The sequence below is a fragment of the Eptatretus burgeri genome, chromosome 18 (assembly GCF_056783735.1).
Source record: "Eptatretus burgeri isolate ZD-2024b chromosome 18, Ebu_testis_v1, whole genome shotgun sequence".
Taxonomy (NCBI): Eukaryota; Metazoa; Chordata; class Myxini; order Myxiniformes; family Myxinidae; genus Eptatretus; species Eptatretus burgeri.
In genome coordinates, this window is record NC_140978.1 from 38997498 (window position 1) to 39015505 (window position 18008).

The following is an 18008-nucleotide window of genomic DNA, read 5'->3' on the forward strand; positions in this document are numbered from 1 at the left end:
AAAATGCAAATACATCCGCGAAAAACTACAAATACTCCCGTGAAAAACCATAAACACGCCCACAAAAAACCCCAAATACGCCCCTGAAAAACCCCAAATACGCCCGTGAAAAACTCCAAATACGCCCACGAAAAACCATAAACACGTTGGCGAAAAACCATAATTAGTCCCGCAAAAAACCCCAAATATACCCGTGGAAAACCCCAAATATGCCCGCAAAAACCCCCAAATACACCCGCTAAAACACCCAAATACGCACGCGAAAAACCCCAAATACGCCCGGGAAAACCCCCAAATACGCCCCCGAAAACCACCAAATATGCCCGTGAAAACCCCCAAATGCACCCGTGAAAAACCCCAAATAAGCCCGCGAAAACCCCAAATACGCCCGTGAAAAACCCAAAGTACGCCCGCAAAAAAACTCAATGCAACCATGAAAAACTGCAAATACGTCTGCGAAAAACTACAAATACGGCCACGAAAACCCCCAAATATACCTGTGAAAAACCCCAAATACGCTTGCTAAAAACCCCAAATATGCCCGCGAAAAACACCAAATATGCCCGTGAAAACCCCCAAATACACCCGTGAAAGACCCAAAATACGCCCGTGAAAAACCATAAATACGTCCATGAAAAACCCCAAATACATCCGCGAAAAGCCCCAAATACGTCTGCGAAAACCCCAAATACGTCCGCAAAAAGCCCCAAATACGTCCGCAAAAAAACCCCAAATACGTCTGCAAAAAAACCCCAAATATACCTGTGGAAAACCCCAAATACGCCCGCGAAAACCCCAAATACCCCCGTGAAAACCCCAAATACAGTCATGCGCCGCTTAAGGATGTTCCGGGCAACGACGGATCTCATATACGACGGATCTGCCAGCTCTGAAAAAATAAAAAATAAAAAATGTAACTGAAAAATTCCTATTGCCGAGTAATGCAGCCTCGTATAAAAATAGCACATACAATTATGTACACTGTACAGTACATAATACCTCAGAATGATAATAAACGAGTGTGGCCCTGTAAAAATGTGATCGTTGAGGTCCATAAAATGTCATCGCGAAAAAAAAACAGGATCGTGCAAAATCGGGATTCAAGGAAATCGCCTTTCAAACTGAACCAATGTTTGCACGTTTACCTTCTCGCAAGTAAATTACCTTTGAATTGAAGAATTCCGCGAATAAATCGTTGTTCTTAGTCGACATTAAAACACAAATTTATTTTTGCCGAAGCTTTTTATGTTGCTAAAACTATCGCACTGTTCTGAAAATATATCACAATTGACAGGTGCCCGTTTCTTCATTTGTAAATTATAACATCGATGCAATGATTACATATTTATAAAATCCAAACGCTAATTATTCACCTGTCTATAATCGATGCGAGAGGAGATTGTAAGCTGCTGCTAACAACACCGATGGCCGTCATGAACAGCACAAAGGTAAATCGAACGCGTCTTCCGTCTCTCTTGGATGTGTGTTACAACTGCCGACAGTATTCAGTACAGTAACATGCTGTACAGGTTTGTATCCGAGGAGCAAGAGGCTACACCATATAGCCGAGGTGTCTCGGTTTGTACAAGTACAATGTTCGAAAACGAAAACGAAAAAAAAAAAGATGTTCGCACAACGACGACGTCGCTTAACGACGCGTTTCTCAGAATGTAACCCCGTCGTTAAGTGGCGCATGACTGTACGCCCGCGAAAAACCCCAAATGCGCCCATGAAAAACCCCAAATACGCCCCCGAAAACCACCAAATATGCCCGCGAAAAAACCAAATACGCCAGTGAAAACTCCCAAATACGCCCGCGAAAAACACCAAATATGCCTGTCAAAACCCCCAAATACACCCGTGAAAGACCCCAAATACGCCCATGAAAAACCCCAAGTACACCCGCAAAAAAACTCAATGCAACCATGAAAAACTGCAAATGCGTCTGCGAAAAACTACAAATATGCCCACGAAAACCCCCAAATATACCTGTGAAAAACCGCAAATACGCCCTTGAATAACCCCAAACACGCCCGCGAAAACGCCAAATACCCCCGCGAAAACCTCAAATACGCCCGCAAAAAACCCAAAATACGCCCTTGAATAACCCGAAATACGCCCGTGAAAAACCACAAATAGCCCGCGAAAACCCCAAATACGCCCGTGAAAAGCCCCAAATACGCCCGCGAAAAACACCAAATACGCCCGTGAAAACCCCCAAATATGCCCGCGAAAGATCCCAAATACGTCCACAAAAAGCCCCAAATACGTCCGCAAAAAGCCCCAAATACGCCCGCTAAAGCACCCAAATACGCCCGCGAAAAACCCCAAGTACGCCCGCGAAAAACCCCAAGTACGCCCGCAAGAAACCCCAAGTACGCCTCTGAAAAACCCCAAATATGCCCACGAAAAACACCAAATACGCCCACGAAAGATCCCAAATACACTCGTGAAAGACCCCAAATACGCCCGTGAAAAACCCCAAGTACGCCCGCGAGAAACCCCAAGTACGCCCGTGAGAAACCCCAAATACGTCCGCGAGAAACCCCAAGTACGCCCGCGAGAAACCCCAAGTACGCCCGCGAGAAACCCCAAGTACGCCCGCGAGAAACCCCAAGTACGCCCGCGAGAAACCCCAAGTACGCCCGCGAGAAACCCCAAGTACGCCCGCGAGAAACCCCAAGTACGCCCGCGAGAAACCCCAAGTACGCCCGCGAGAAACGCCAAGTACACCCGCGAAAAACCCCAAATATGCCCCCGAAAAAGTACACCCGCAAAAAACCCCAAATATGCCCCCGAAAAATCCCAAGTACGCCCGTGAAAACCCCCAAATACGCCCGCGAAAGATCCCAAATATGCCCGTGAAAGACCCCAAATACGCCCGTGTAAAACGCCAAGTATGCCCGCGAGAAACCATAAATACGTCCATGAAAAACCCCAAATACATCCGCGAAAAGCCCCAAATACGTCTGCAAACAACCCCAAATATACCCGTGGAAAACCCCAAATACGCCCCTGAAAACCACCAAATATGCCCCCGAAAAACCCCAAGTACGCCCACGAAAAGCCCCAAATACGCCGCGAAAAGGCCCAAATACGCCCGCGAAAAACACCAAATACGCCCGTGAAACCCCCCAAATACGCCCGCGAAAGAGCCCAAATATGCCCGCAAAAAGCCCCAAATAAGTCCGCGAAAAGCCCCAAAATTCGTCCACGAAAAGCCACAAATACGTCCGCGAAAAGCCCCAAATACGTCCGTGAAAAGCCTCACATACATCCCCGAAAAGCCCCAAATAGGTCCGCAAAAACCCCAAATACGCCCACGAAAAACACCAAGTATGCCCACGAAAGATCCCAAATACGCCCGTGAAAGACCCCAAATACGCCCGCGAGAAACCCCAATTTCACCCATGAAAAACCATAAATACGTCCATGAAAAACCCCAAATAAGTCCGTCAAAAGCCCCAAATACATCGGTGAAAAGCCCCAAATACGTCCGTGAAAAACCCCAAATACGTCCGGAAAAAGCCCCAAATACGCCCGCGAAAACCCCAAATACGCCCGCGAAAACCCCAAATACGCCCGCGAAAAACACTAAATACGCCAGTGAAAAACACCAAATACGCCCGCGAAAGATCCCAAATACGCCCGTGAAAGACCCCAAATACGCCCGCGAGAAACCCAAAGTACTCCCACGAAAAACCATAAATACGTCCATGAAAAACCCCAAATACGTCCGCGAAAAGCCCCAAATACGTCCATGAAAAACCCCAAATAAGTCCGTCAAAAGCCCCAAATACCTCCCCGAAAAGCCCCAAATACCTCCCCGAAAAGCCCCAAATACGCCCGCGAAAAATCCCAAATACACACGCGAAAAACCCCAAATACGCCCGCGAAAAACCCCAAAAACAACCGCGAAAACCCCCAAATACGCCCCCGAAAAACCCCAAATACGCCCGCGAAAAGCCCCAAATACGTCCCCGAAAACCCCAAATACGTCCGCGAAAACCCCCAAATACGCCCGCGAAAGACCCCAAATACGCCCACGAAAAAGCCCCAAATACGTCCGCGAAAAGCCCCAAATACGTCCGCGAAAAGCCCCAAATACGTCCGCGAAAAGCCCCAAATACGTCCGCGAAAAGCCCCAAATACGTCCGCAAAAAGCCCCAAATACGCCCGCGAAAACCCCAAGTACGCCCACGTAAAACACCAAATACGCCAGTGAAAACCCCCAAATACGCCCACGAAAAACACCAAATATGCCCGTGCAAAACACCAAATATTGCCGTGAAAAACCCCAAGTATGCCCGTGAAAAACCCCAAGTACGCCCGCGAAAAACCCCGAAAAACCCCAAACACGCCTGCGAAAGACCCCAAATACGCCCGCGAAAAACACCAAATACGCCCGCGAAAACCCCCAAATACGCCCGCGAAAAACACCAAATACGCCCTTGAAAAACCCCAAATATGCCCGCGAAAAACCCCAAATACGTCCACGAAAAGCCCCAAATACATCCGCGAAAATCCCCAAATACTTCCGCGAAAAGCCCCAAATACGTCCGCGAAAAGCCCCAAATACGCCTGCGAAAGACCCCAAATACGCCCGCGAAAAACACCAAATACGCCCGCGAAAACCCCCAAATACGCCCGCGAAAAACACCAAGTACGCCCACGAAAAACCCCAAATACACCCGCGAAAAACACCAAGTACGCCCACGAAAAACCCCAAATACACCCACGAAAAACCGCAATACAACCATGAAAACTGCAAATACGTCCGCGATAAACTACAAATACGCCTACGAAAAACCCCAAATACGCCCGTGAATAACCCCAAATATACCCGCGAAAACCCCAAAATTAAAAACTCTCTTATTATTATATTAAAATCTGGAAAAAAGAGTTTTGTTGAGTTTATATTTATCCACAGTTTTGTTTACTCTTTCCATTTGTATTTTATTCTTTCAGTACTGAGTCTGTTGCTGAGAAGATGCTCACGAACTGGTTTACCTTCCTCCTGCATAAGTTCCTGAAGGTACGTTTCTTCACAACACATGCATTGTTAAATGTCGGTATGTCGTGTGTTCTCATTTTCGGGAAACTAGCTTTGTGTAGTACCCGTCCGATGGGAAAAGTTGAAGTTAATCTATCAATTTAAATTATTTCTTCATGGACTTTGAAAAGGTTAATTGTGTTGCACTCTTGGTTTCACTCAGAGCCAAAGCTCTGAGCTACTTCAATCGCCCACCGCAAAATGGTGGTGTAACATTGGTTGGCGGAGGTTCAATTTGTCAAAAATAGGGCAAAATATGTCTATTTTTAATTGTGCATTGCACCATGAAGATCTGTATTAAATCTACTTTAATCCAGAGGTTCATGTTGATGTTAACGTTTTTTGGAAAGAACAATAAAGTGACTGTTGCATTGTATCATGAAAGGTGAAATGAAAATGCAAAATAACTTATCAGCACCATTACAAATGTAGTGTGGGAAGCGGCTGGCTGCCATAAACTGGAGACAGACGAATGCACAGACACACACCACCGTTCACATTATATCATTGACTAGACGACCCGTGAACCCGTTTGGTTCCCGCTGTGACAGCGGTTGATGAAAAAAATCATTTCACGGAAAAAAAAAGAAAAAAGAAAGCTCCAGTGAACTATACCACTGAGGTTGTTTGCATTGATCAAATTCTCCCGAAGAGTACTTGACTGAATGGGGAATTGATTTTTTAATAATTTTTTTTTGTTGCCCCATTTGAATGAAACTTGATACGGCACATCGCAGGAGAATGGTGAGTGAAGTGGCCCTAAAAAAATTTGCGGTATTGTGTACCGTTTTCGCTGTATTTTGGGAACATACATACATATATACTGTTTATATACATACAAGATGAGAGTTTTAGTAATATATAGATAGATGACTTGAATATCAATATGTCTGGTGTTGGCTTAATGGTTAGGTTGGTGGGCTTGGGATCCTAAGGTCCTGAGTTGATCATTCCCACTCAGCTGTTGAATTAATACCAGGTGGGGTTAACTCGGCCTGTCATCCTTCCGAGGTCGGCAAAATGAGTGCAGGCTTGCTGGTATACTGTCGGAGTGGTGACTCGTCCAGGATTGTGCCCAATAGCCAAGGAGACTGCTTCGGCAGCACCAACGCTCTGCACAGAGTATGGTCCCGATGGATGGATGGATGGATGGATGGCTGAAATATCAATTGCTTTTGCAGTGGCTTTATCACCATGCTTATTTAGCAATTTCCCTCAATTTTTTTATATTTCAAATCAGTGTATTCAAGGTATTTTGTCCCCAATATTTTTATCAATATGATATATTATTTTATCAATGCATTTTATCATGTAAAAGTTGATGGGAAATAAAATTCCGTTGACGTTTTGAGCGTAAGCCCTTCGTCGGAGCAAAATACGCAAGCATGTATGGAGGGAAGATAGTGAATTAATTGTTAGGTATGGGTCAAAGATTAGAAGGGTTGGATCAAAGATCAAGGGTCAGACTGAATAGAATGTATAAAATATAGTTGGAGAGAAGGTTTACATAGTTTTGGGTGGAGGCCAAATGTCAAAGGGATCGGAGCAGGGGCACATCTGGGTTTGTACATCCGGGTGTCTTGCACATCACATTTGCACATCCGTATGTCTATATTGCCATGATGAAAATAAATACCACAGAGTCATGTGTTGGGTGAAATAGCTCGGAAGACTGATGTGTCAAGCTATTGGATTTATGAGATTTTTGCTGTTCTCACATTGAGTAAATGTCAAGGGAAAGGTTCATCGAGACTTCTCCCTGTCTCCTGGATATAGAGTTTGTTAAGTAGAGTGCAGTTGACACAATCTTATCTAATAATACGCTTGTGAGTGTGTCGGTCCATGTTCCTGAAACAATCCTTCCCACTGATTGGTTGGACAGCTGGCCTGACTCCACCCACCCACGATTTCATCATGATGAAAAATCTTACGGACACCATGTTTGAGCTCACTGCTATGCAAAGCCAAAAACGCCTCGGAGCTGTCATATTCACAATCGCTATGCACTCCCTATACATTTTCCCTTCATTGTAAAACAGCCAAAACCACAGTTAAAAGGACTTTCAGCCAATAGGTGTCACTGCCCTTGTGAAGATCAGCCACAGCGATTGAGAGAGTGGTCTGTTAACTTATGCACCACCCAAATAACTGTGGCATTCTCTCAAGCAGAGATTAAACACGTGTAATTAGAAATGTGTCTGAGGTCCTTATTTACAGTGTCTTCAGAAAGTATTCACACCCTTCGACTTTTGTCACATGTTGTTGTGTTACAGCCTGAATTTAAAATGCTTAAATTTTTTGTCATCGATTTACACAAAATACCCCGTAATGACAAAGTGGAAACATGTTTGTAGAAATTTTTACAAATCAATTGATAATGAAAAGCTGAAATCTCTTGCGTCAATAAGTATTCAACCCCTTGAGTCAACACTTTGCAGAATCTTTGAGCCCGAAGCAGAATACATTGTAGAAGCATACTTTGGCAGTGTTTACAGCTTCGAGTCTTCTTGCGTATGTCTGTATCAGCTTTGCACATCTGGATTTGGGGATTTTTCTCCCAGTCGTCCTTGCAGATTTGCTCAAGCTTTGTCGCGTTGGATGGGTAGTATCGGTGAACAGGAATCTTCAAGTCTTTCCACAGATTCTCAATGTGATTCAAGTCTGTGCTTTGGCTGAGCCACTCAAGCACTTTCACATTCTTGTTCTGAAATCATTCCAGTGTTGCTTTGGCTCTATGCTTGGGGTAATTGTCCTGTTGGAACGTAAATCTTCACTGCAGTCTCAGGTCTTTTGCACTCTGAAGCAGGTTTTCCTCAAGGATTTATCTCTATTTGGCTCCATTAATTGTTCCTTCTATCCTTCAAGTCTCACAGTCACTGTTTGCTGGAAAGCATCCCCATAGCATGATGCTGCCACCATCATGTTTCATGGCAGGAATGGTGTTAGATGGGTGATGAGCTGTGCTCGGTTTCCACCAGACGTAGCACTTTGCATTCAGGCCAGAGAGTTCAATTTTTGTCTCATCAGACCACAGAATCTTTTGCGTAATCTCTTATCGTCTTTCACATGCCTTTTGCAAACTCCAGGTGTCCTGTCACATGACTTTTTCTCAGGAGTGGCTTCCGTCTGGCTACTCTCCCATAAAGCCGAGACTTGTGAAGAGCTACAGCGATTGTTGTCCTTCCGGCAGGTTTTCCCATCTCAGCCAAGGAACTCTGTAGTTTTGTCAGAGTGGTCATTGGGTTCTTAGTCACCTCTGTGACCAAGGTCCTTCTTGCCCAGTTGATCAGTTTGGTCGGACGACCAGTTCAAGGAAGAGTCTTGGTAGTTCCATATTCTTTCCATTTTCTAATGATGGAGCTCACTGTGCTGTTGGGAACTTTCAACACTCAAGAAATTGTTTTATATCCTTCCCCAGATCTATGCGTCCTCACAATTCTATCTCGGAGTTCTATGGACAGTCCCTTGGACTTCATGATTGAGTTACTGCTCTGACATACACTGTCAACTGTGGGAACTTTTATGGAAAAGTGTGTTTCTTTCTAAATCATATCCATTCAATTGAATTGGCCACAGGTGGACTCCAAACAAGTTGTGGAGACATCTCAAGGATGATCAAAGGAAATTGGATTCACCTGAGCTCAATTTAGAGTGTCGTAGGAAATGGATTGAATACTTATTGATGCAAGAGATGTCAGCTTTTCATTTTCAATTAATTTGTAAAAATTTCAAAAAATAAAAAAAAAGAAGTCCACTTCCACATTATGATGTATTATGTGTGGATCAGTGACAAAGAAAGTCTCAATTTAATCTATTTTATATTCAGGCTGTAACACAACAAAATGTGGAAAAGTCAAACAAGTCACTTCACAAAACCATTCTTCATATTTAGGAGCCGCGGGGTTGTTGCAACATGTGAAGCCGCAATGTCCATTAACCACACCAATAAAGATGCTTGTGTACAACCACTCTTTTTTTTGTATACCTTGTCGAGGCTCATATGAGAGCTAACATACAACGTACAACAAGGGGGGGGCAAAACAGTGGGGAACAGAGACATTAGGAGATCTGTGGAAGGGAGAGGGATGGGACGGGGAACATGGGGAATAGAAGATGGACATTGCAGGGAATTTGAAGGAGGTGGGCTTGGGTGGATTATCGGGGGTAGATAAGATCAAGGATTTGGATGGGGGATGATAAGAGGTGGTGGTGAACAGCTGTTTTGAAGGCCTGGAGGGAAGAATGGGAATGAATAGAGTGAGAGAGTTTATTCCAAAGGCAGGGAAAAAGAGGAATGAAAGAGAGAAGGTGAGCAGTGATTCGTGATTTTGGTAGTTTTACCAGAAGGGGGTTGTTGGCGGACCTTGAGTGCCCTGCGGAAATATGGTGGGGACAAATCGCAGACACAGCAGAGGGGTCGAGACCGGAGAGGAGACGGTAGAAGACAGAAAGACCACCGACCTGCCTGCAGTGAGAGGCCCAAAGACTCACACTCACCGCGGGAGATGCCAATGATCCGAAATGCCTTGGTTTCCACAGCATGAAGCTGAGAAAGGTGGGAGGCAGGAGCACCAGCCCAGAGGGGATAGCAGTACTCCATCAGGCTGCAAACGAAGGCGTTGTATGTGGTCAGGAGCTCAGGTGGGCTGAGGAAGGACTTTGCACAACGGAGGATTCCCAGTCGGCGACTGGCTTTGGAGGCGAGGTTAGAAATGTGGCTTTCCCAGGAAAGGTCATAGCAGATAGTGAGACCCAGGAGCTTGAAAGAAAGGACTTCTTCCAGAGGATTGTTGAGAAAGTGGATGGGGGTTTTTTTCCAAACAGTCCTTTCGGAGAGACATCGTGAGAGTGTGAGATTTGTCCGGATTGAAAGACATGTTCCATGTGTTGGACCAGTTTGTGATTTTACCCAGATCTGCAGAGAGCGAAGAAGTTGCTGCTTGCCGGTCTGAGGGATGACAGATGGTACGGCAGAGGGTGGAGTCATCAGCAAAGAGATAGAGGATTTTCCAGAGAGTCGGAGAGATCATTGATTAAAACTAGAAAAAGAACAGGGCCCAGAACACTGCCTTGAGGAACTCCAGCCTGGACAGGAAGAGGGGATGAGAGAACTCCATTTTGGGCCACACTTTGACTGCGACAGGACAGGAAGTCTGCGAGCGGTGAGTGGAGATGGCCTTGGATGCCATAGGAAGAGAGTTTCGTGAGCAGGTCAGCGTGCCAGACCATGTCAAAAGCATGCAAAATGTCTAGGGATATGGCTCTGATTTCATGTCCGGCATTGAGGACCTCCATCCATTGTTAGGAGATCAGAAGCAGCATAGCCAGGACAGATTGACCTTGTCTGAAACCAAATTGATGATCGGAAATTAGGCCATTGGAGAAGAGGAAGGATTTCATGTTTGAAGTGATGATGATTCCATAACCTTGCTGAAGATTGAGAGAAGGCTGATTGGTCTGTCGTTGCAGGGATCTGTTTTTGCACCTTTTTTATGCAGGGCAGTAATGTTTGCTGATTTCCAAGCAGATGGCAGATGAACTTGAGCAAATGAGAGGGTGGGTGAATAGAACAGAGAGAAGGTGAGCAAGAGCAGAGGAGCAGGTTTTTTTAGGACACGTGGGCTGATGCCTTCTGGACCGGTTGCAGAATCTCAGTCGAGATTTGACAGCAAACTCTCCACTTTTTCAGACGAAAAGGACATGCAGTCCAGGCACAGTTTGGTGTGACTGGGTAATGTGGGTACAGAAAGCAATGGGTTTGGGACACAAGATTTTGATGCAAACACCGAGTTTAGGCATTCAGCCTTTTCATGTGCGGTATCAGCAGTGTGGCCATTTGAGGTAAGGGAGGGGATGGAGGGGGAACATACACCAGAAACAGATTTGATTGGATGCCACCAGGATTTGGAGAAGGGAGAGAGGTTTGAGAGTTCAGACTTGAGCTGAGAAAGATTTTGTTTTCTGGCTCTCCTGAGGGTAGATACACACTTGTTCCGAGCTTTATGAAAGGAACTGATATTGCCCTCAGTTGGGTTTGCTTTCCATGAGGCAAGGGCAAGTTGTTTCAGGACAACTGCCTTGCCACAAGCTTCAGTGAACGAAGGGCGGGAGGAAGGGTAGGACAACTGAAGACGAGAGGGGATAAATCTGTGCATGAGGGATAGCAAGTTTATTTGAAATAATTCCGAGGATGAGTTTATGTTGGAGAAAGTAGCGATAGGAGACCAGTCTCGAAGTTTGATGGCTGCTTGGAGACCCTGCCAGTCGGCTTGAGCGAAATTCCAGACTCGACGGCGCTGAGGTTGTTCTCTGGTAATAGCCAGAGAGATGTCCACTTTGACAAGTGGTTGGAGGAACTGATTGGAGTGGAGGAAGAAAAGCAGATATTTTTAGGGAAATTTGTCAAATCAGATCCAGAAGAGATGGAGTACCATTGGTTGAGATCCGGGTCGGGAAGTTGACCGATTGAGTCAGTCCCAATGAGTCGCAGAAAGCTTTTGCTGAAGTGCCATGACAGGTCAGAGAGGTACCAACACCTCGCCAACTGGCATGATGACAATTGAAGTCACCACATAAGAGGAAGAGAGAGTTTGGATGAGAAGATAGAAGTTGGTCCATGTTTTCAGATAGTGAGGTGTAGATGGAGTCATCACTGTTTGGTGGACGGTACAGTACACGTATAAAGATGAGGTGGGAGTGGAGGGGAAGGCGTAGCCAGAGGTATTCCTGGGGGTGTGGGGGAGTGAAGGCTGAAGTGGGGGAGTATTCTTCTGCAGTATTTATTCCTCAATGATCTGAACTAATACCTTATTTTTCGGTGTACAAGTTGATATTTTTCCCCAAAAGTCTGGGCGTCAACTTGTACTCAGAATCAATGTGTCTATGGTTTCAGACATTGAATTGCATTCATTTTTTAAAAATTGCAAAGTGTGATATTTTCTGAAATAAATTGTTTCATTGTTAATTGAAAACATACAACAGCAAGTTTCCACTTCATGTTGTGGATGAGTTCTCAGAAAGTGTGATGTTGAGCAGATGAAGTAGTCTCAGAGACGTAGTGTTAAAAAGGGGGGGGGGATGCATTGCCAGAGCACAGAGCACAGAGCCAGATGGGAGAGTTGCGGGTGTGGAGAGGATTTGTTACAGGGAGGTAGAGGCAGGCCTTCGTGTCTCGGACAGACTCATCAAATAATTTGTGGGTTGGGAAAGCAAAAGGGAGGTAAGTCCGGAGCGATACGGCACCTCCCTCGCCCCAATCAGGCTTTCCGTTGAATTGTGCGGGGAATCTAGACTCGAGAAATCTCAGATCGAGTGTGTGTTTTGTGTGCTTGTGTGTGTTGCACATCCTCTAGGAGTGTGCTGGAGAACCCCTCTTCATGCTGTACTGTGCCATAAAGCAGCAAATGGAGAAAGGACCGATTGATGCCATCACGGGCGAGGCACGGTACTCACTGAGTGAGGACAAGCTCATCAGACAACAAATAGACTACCGCACTTTGGTCTGTAATTTACTGCTTTTTGTCTTTACCCACACTTCATGCTGCTCTTTACCTGTCTTTGTTCTCTACAGGCTTGAGGTGTAAAAAAACAAAATTCTTGCAACTATGGCTTGTAGAAGGATGATGTATTGCATAACAAGGAATGTGTGTGTGCATTGATGTTTTCCCTGCATTCAAGAAATTTCGACATTCATTAACCCTTTGAACCGTAGCGGCCGTTTTCCCTGCCACGATTCAAACCTCCACATACCTGAGCGGTTGGATGTTTCTTCAGGGAGCCTGGGTGAGGGAGCCAAAAGGCCAGGGAACTCAGGGTTCAAAAGGTTAAACTCTTCAGGAGCCAAAACATGATTGCCCTAAGTATTCTGGCTGATGGCTGAACATGGACTTTTCTTGGTGATGGTGATCAACATGTGTGGTTCGCTTTGATTCTGGCATTAAATGATTGACCCAGGTCGCATCACACAGCTATTGCACCCATCCCCTCGTCCTTTGTATATTGAAGCCTGTGTTCAGTCAGTTCTGAATGAAAGACCCTTGCCCTATTTTTTTTGTCATAACTCTCTTCTTCTTTACTCTCAAGCTGCATCACCTGTTCCTATCACTGTATATTCTGCTGAAAAACTCATCTGTGTTTCCTTTGTCTCTACCCTTAATTACTTTCAACATCTCCATCAGATCCCCTCATAATCACCTCCTTTCTCACGTACAAAGTCACATCTCTTTCAGCTTCTCCTTGTAGCTTAGTCCAGATAGGCCCCAGAAGCAATCATGTAACTCCATGCTAAGGCCTAAGTCACATTTGGCACGGCGGCCGTAGGGTCTACAAAATCTACGGCCACTAGCAATTATAGGGCGGCCGCAGTATTTCCACGGTCACACAATGTAGCAGTCACATATGTTTTTATTTTTCGGGGAGCCGCACGGCGTATTTAGAAATTGTGGAGACCGAAAACATGGGGATGCCGTACGGTCTTTGATTTGATGTCGCATGGTGACCTTAGGGCGTCCCTGCGGCGGCCATATAATTTTCAAGGCAGACGCAAGGTAGCCTCAAGGTGCCCGCAAGGCGACCGCAGGGGGGCCCTAAGGCGAACGTGCGGCCAGACGGGCGGTAACGAGTGGGTATATATACCAGTTCTTTTTTTACTGAAATAAAAATATAACAGTTCGGAATGCACCAGTATATATAACTGAATATACTATAATATAATATATATAACTGAATATACCAGTTCGGAGTATAGGCAAACACCTACGTATACTCCGATCTCAAGCGGTAGCGCACAGTGGACGCACGGTCGACGCAGACTGCCACGGAGGCCATACGTAGGACGCACGGCGGGCGTAGGGGAACCGTGCGTCGACCCTGCGTTGCCCGCAGGTCGTCACACAGACCGCAAGGCCACCGTACGTTGAACACAGGGACGCCTTAGGACTACCCTACGGCGACTGTGGAAATAGTGCGGCCGCCGTAGTTTTTTGGGGGTTGGCAAAATTCATTTTTCATTCATAAGAGCCTACGGCCGCCGCACGAATAATGCAAGCCCACCGTACTCCCTATGTACGGTCGACGTGGAACACATCTACGTCACAGCTTGGCTTGTCGAATTGCTACGGCCAACGTAGAAATGAACAAAGTTATAACTCCGCGCTATAATTCCACGCCAACCCCACGGCCTGTAAAATATAGCCATACGGCGTAGGTCCACCCTGAGGCCACCTCAGAAACTCTGCGGCCGCCGCATGTTTCTGTGAATTCAGGGGGGGGGGTCAATTCAGGGGCCTCCGTATCTTAGCCGTAGAGCAAATGTGACTCAGGCTTAAACCACATGTATGGCAGCTATGACCATCCTCAGATGTGGTCAAAACTGTACACAACGGTTCAGATGAGCCTCATTGAATTCCTGTACAGTATTAACCATCATCATCATCTACCTCTTTTGATTTATAATATAGCCACCTGCGAATGCAACTTAAAATCCTATTGAATTTCCTTCTCTACCTGGCGCTGTGCTATAGTCTTACCCCCAGGGTATAACCACCCATAGATCCTTCTTTTGTGTCACGCACTCCAAGACTGTCCCTTCCATTGGAAGAGCTCCTTGATGCCAAGAGAGTGTCTTCCCTTTCTGTTCTCTTCAACCTGTAATTTGCCCTTCGTCACCTTCTGTCTTCTGGGAAGTCAAACACCTCACTTACTTACAACAAAAAAGGTGCAAAATAGATCCTCTTATCTCCAGCGTGTGAGCTTACTATTGAAGTCATGGGATCCATCATCGCAGTTGACATCAAATCCTTCCTTTTCTACAATGACGTCATCTCAGACCAGAAGTTCGTTCCATAAGTTGGCTTCTTATTATCTCAATGAATTAAATTTGACAACAAACCAGGCTGTTTATAATAACTCTCATTCTCTGTGAATATTCACCATCCCAACCAATGTATCGCCCCATCTCATTCTTACCGGCAACAGTCCCAAAACAAAAACAAGGAGCATCATTACATCATTGTGGCTTCCTCCTGAATCCTGCTTTTTTTTTTTTCCTATTTTTGGAAATAGGAGGTCTAAGGTTCATAATATAGCTGACACACACACACACACACACACACACACACACACACACACACACACACACACACACACACACACACACACACACACACACACACTCACACACATACTGACGAGACAAACACCTAAAAGATGCTTTTTACTTGCGAAAATATATTGGCTGGTTGTGTGCGTTATTACTTGACAAAATCTACGATTTTGTCAAGTATGTTGGTCGGTTCAGTTTGTGAGTTTGTTTGTGTGTGTGTACGTCTCGCTCTACAGGTCGCATTTCGAGTCGGAATGTCATGGAACTTCACCAATGGACTTATTGGCCACCACAATAGGTCCCTATAACTTTTGGCATGTTGTGCATGATCATTGCACCTCGGATCATCACACACTGCACCAAGGTCAAAGGTCAAGGTCAGGAAAAATTCCTGAAAATCGCGAAAATCCGTATCTTTTAGCATGGGCCGATTTTCAAAAATTCATGTCTCCGCCAAATCTTAACGGATTCCTTTCAAATTTGAAACACGGACGTAGGAGGGGAATATCTTTGACTGGATTAAAAATTGGTCACATCCGTTACGGATTACGGAGGTGACAGGTATTTTAATTTAATTTTTTTGTTTTTTTGTTTGTTTACCCTAAAAACTATGTTTAACCCCAAAAATACCTATTATCGCTCAATATTCTCGATGGTACGCGATCTTGTTGAATTTCGTCAAGTCCTGGCCCGATGGGCCATTTTTATTTTTCTGTTTGTTTATTTGTTTTGATGTTTATCGCCGACAGGTCACAATTGTGAACCAATCTTCATGAAACTTCAGCACATTTTAGAGTTTGTTATAAGCAAGAACCCTATTGTTTTTGAGATGAAAAGGTCAACTTAGGCCAAAGGTCACGAAATTTGGCGTATTTCTAAAATCCTCAATTTTCATCCGATTGACTAGAAATTTGAACAGAATTTGCACATCAGGTCACTGAATTGAACCACCAATTATTTTTGAGATCATCTTCGACCAAAAGGTCAACATAGGCCAGGTTTCTAAAATTGTCAATTTTCTTCCGATTGACATGAAATTTGCAGAGGAGTTGCATATTTGGTCATTGAATCCAACCACCTATTTTTTTATTTGGTCAACATGGACCATAAGGTCAACAAAAGCTGAAGGTCAACCAAGTTAGGTGAGATTTCTAAAATCCTCAATTTTCATCTGATTGACTTGAAATTTGAAGAGGATTTAGATTTCAAGTCACTGAATTCAACCACCGATTATTTTTGAGGTCAACATAGACCAAATGGTCAGCATAGGCCCACGGTCAACAACTAAGGTGATATTTCTAAAATCCTCAACTTTCGTCCGATTGACAAAATTTGAAAAGGACTTGTATTTCAGGTCACTGAATTCAGCAACTCAATTATTTTTGATGTCAACATCGACCAAAAGGTCAACATAGGCCCAAGGTCAACAACTAGTTGGTATTTCTAAAATCCTCAATTTTCATCCGATTGACTTGAAATTTGTAGAGGGTTTATATTTCAGGTCACCCAGTTCAACTCACCAATTATTTTTGAGGTCAAATTTTTGATGAATTTCGCAATTATCGTGCTATGCATGACATCTTCCTCGTTTATTTATTTGTATGCAGCCTGTGGCTGCTTGACTGCATCATTTTCTGGGTGTGCAGCTGTGCTGCTGATGCAGTGCCCCCTTGTTACCAGAATGCTGGTAATTTTGCCAACCTCGGAAGGATGACAGGCTGTCAACCCTACCTGGTGTGACGTCAATGGCCCGACAGGGGCTTGAACTCAAGATCCAAGGATCTTAAGCCAAGCAACTAAACCATTAAGCCAACACCAGACCTACACAGACACTGAGCTTGAGGAAAGTTCCGTCACTTCACAAAATACTCAGCGACGTCACTTCCCATACCAGCAACGTCATACCAATGACACCACCTTTCTCACTGCACTCAGCGAGGCATTTCCTCAGGAGGAATTTTCTCCTCCCCATGGATGTCAACCAATGGGGTTTGGCCGTGCTCTCTCCTTTCATATTCTGAGCATCAAGCAAGGAAGCAGCATGGACCATTTTTTGCTCACCTGGAACGTAGTTCCGGGGAGCTTATGGGATGGAATGTCGTCAGTCCGTCCGTCCATAAATACTTGCAACTTCTTCTCTGAAACTACACACACGATTTAGATGAAACTTGCCCACAACCTTCATCACCCAGAATGTACCAAATTTTGTTCACGGCATAAAAAAAAATTATGGTCTCAGGGAGTCTGCGGGGGGTTTGTCCTCCCAAAATTGGTATTTGCTTTCTTCTCAGAAACCACACACACAATTTTGATGAAACTTGACCACAACTTTAATCACCCGTGATGTACCTAATTTTGTTCACGACATTAAAAACAAAATCCATAGGTATTGTCTTTCTTCTCCATTACATATTTTGTGGGTCATCCACACTTTCCAGTGGTTCCCTGGTTATCTTATCCACCCGCTACTAGGTGAGCACCCAGGTGTATTGCCCCTGTTTTATTATGCCTCCACTAACAGTCAGTGGCATTATGTTTTCAGATTGTCTGTCCATCCATCCGTATGTCCGTACGTACATCAATCAGTCCATGCTAATTTTCTGTGTTTTTCTGCAACTGCTTATCCGATTGACACAAATTTTTCACCATACGTGCGACTACTTATGTAGAATGTTGTAATGATAATTATGATGTCATAGGTCACATGATATGGCAGCCATGTTGGATAAAAGGAAAAACTTCGGACCTCTTTCTCTGAAACTGCATCAAGGAAAAAAATTGAAACTTGGCACATGTGAAGTACTCCCCATCTCAACTGTGTGATTTAAAAAAAATCATATCACAGGTGGCTTC

The 18008-nt window shown here is 44.7% G+C and overlaps 1 protein-coding gene across 2 annotated transcripts in view; it reads left to right on the forward strand.

Moving 5' to 3' along the window:
- Window positions 1–18008, forward strand: part of LOC147008934 (plexin-A2-like) — a 297247-nt gene that overhangs the window by 228359 nt on the left and 50880 nt on the right. For both annotated transcript variants that reach the window (XM_085864308.1, XM_085864309.1), the window contains 2 exons: window positions 4969–5035; window positions 12406–12552. In XM_085864308.1, the coding sequence (XP_085720434.1) occupies window positions 4969–5035; window positions 12406–12552 (214 nt within the window). The remainder of the gene's footprint in view (window positions 1–4968; window positions 5036–12405; window positions 12553–18008) is intronic.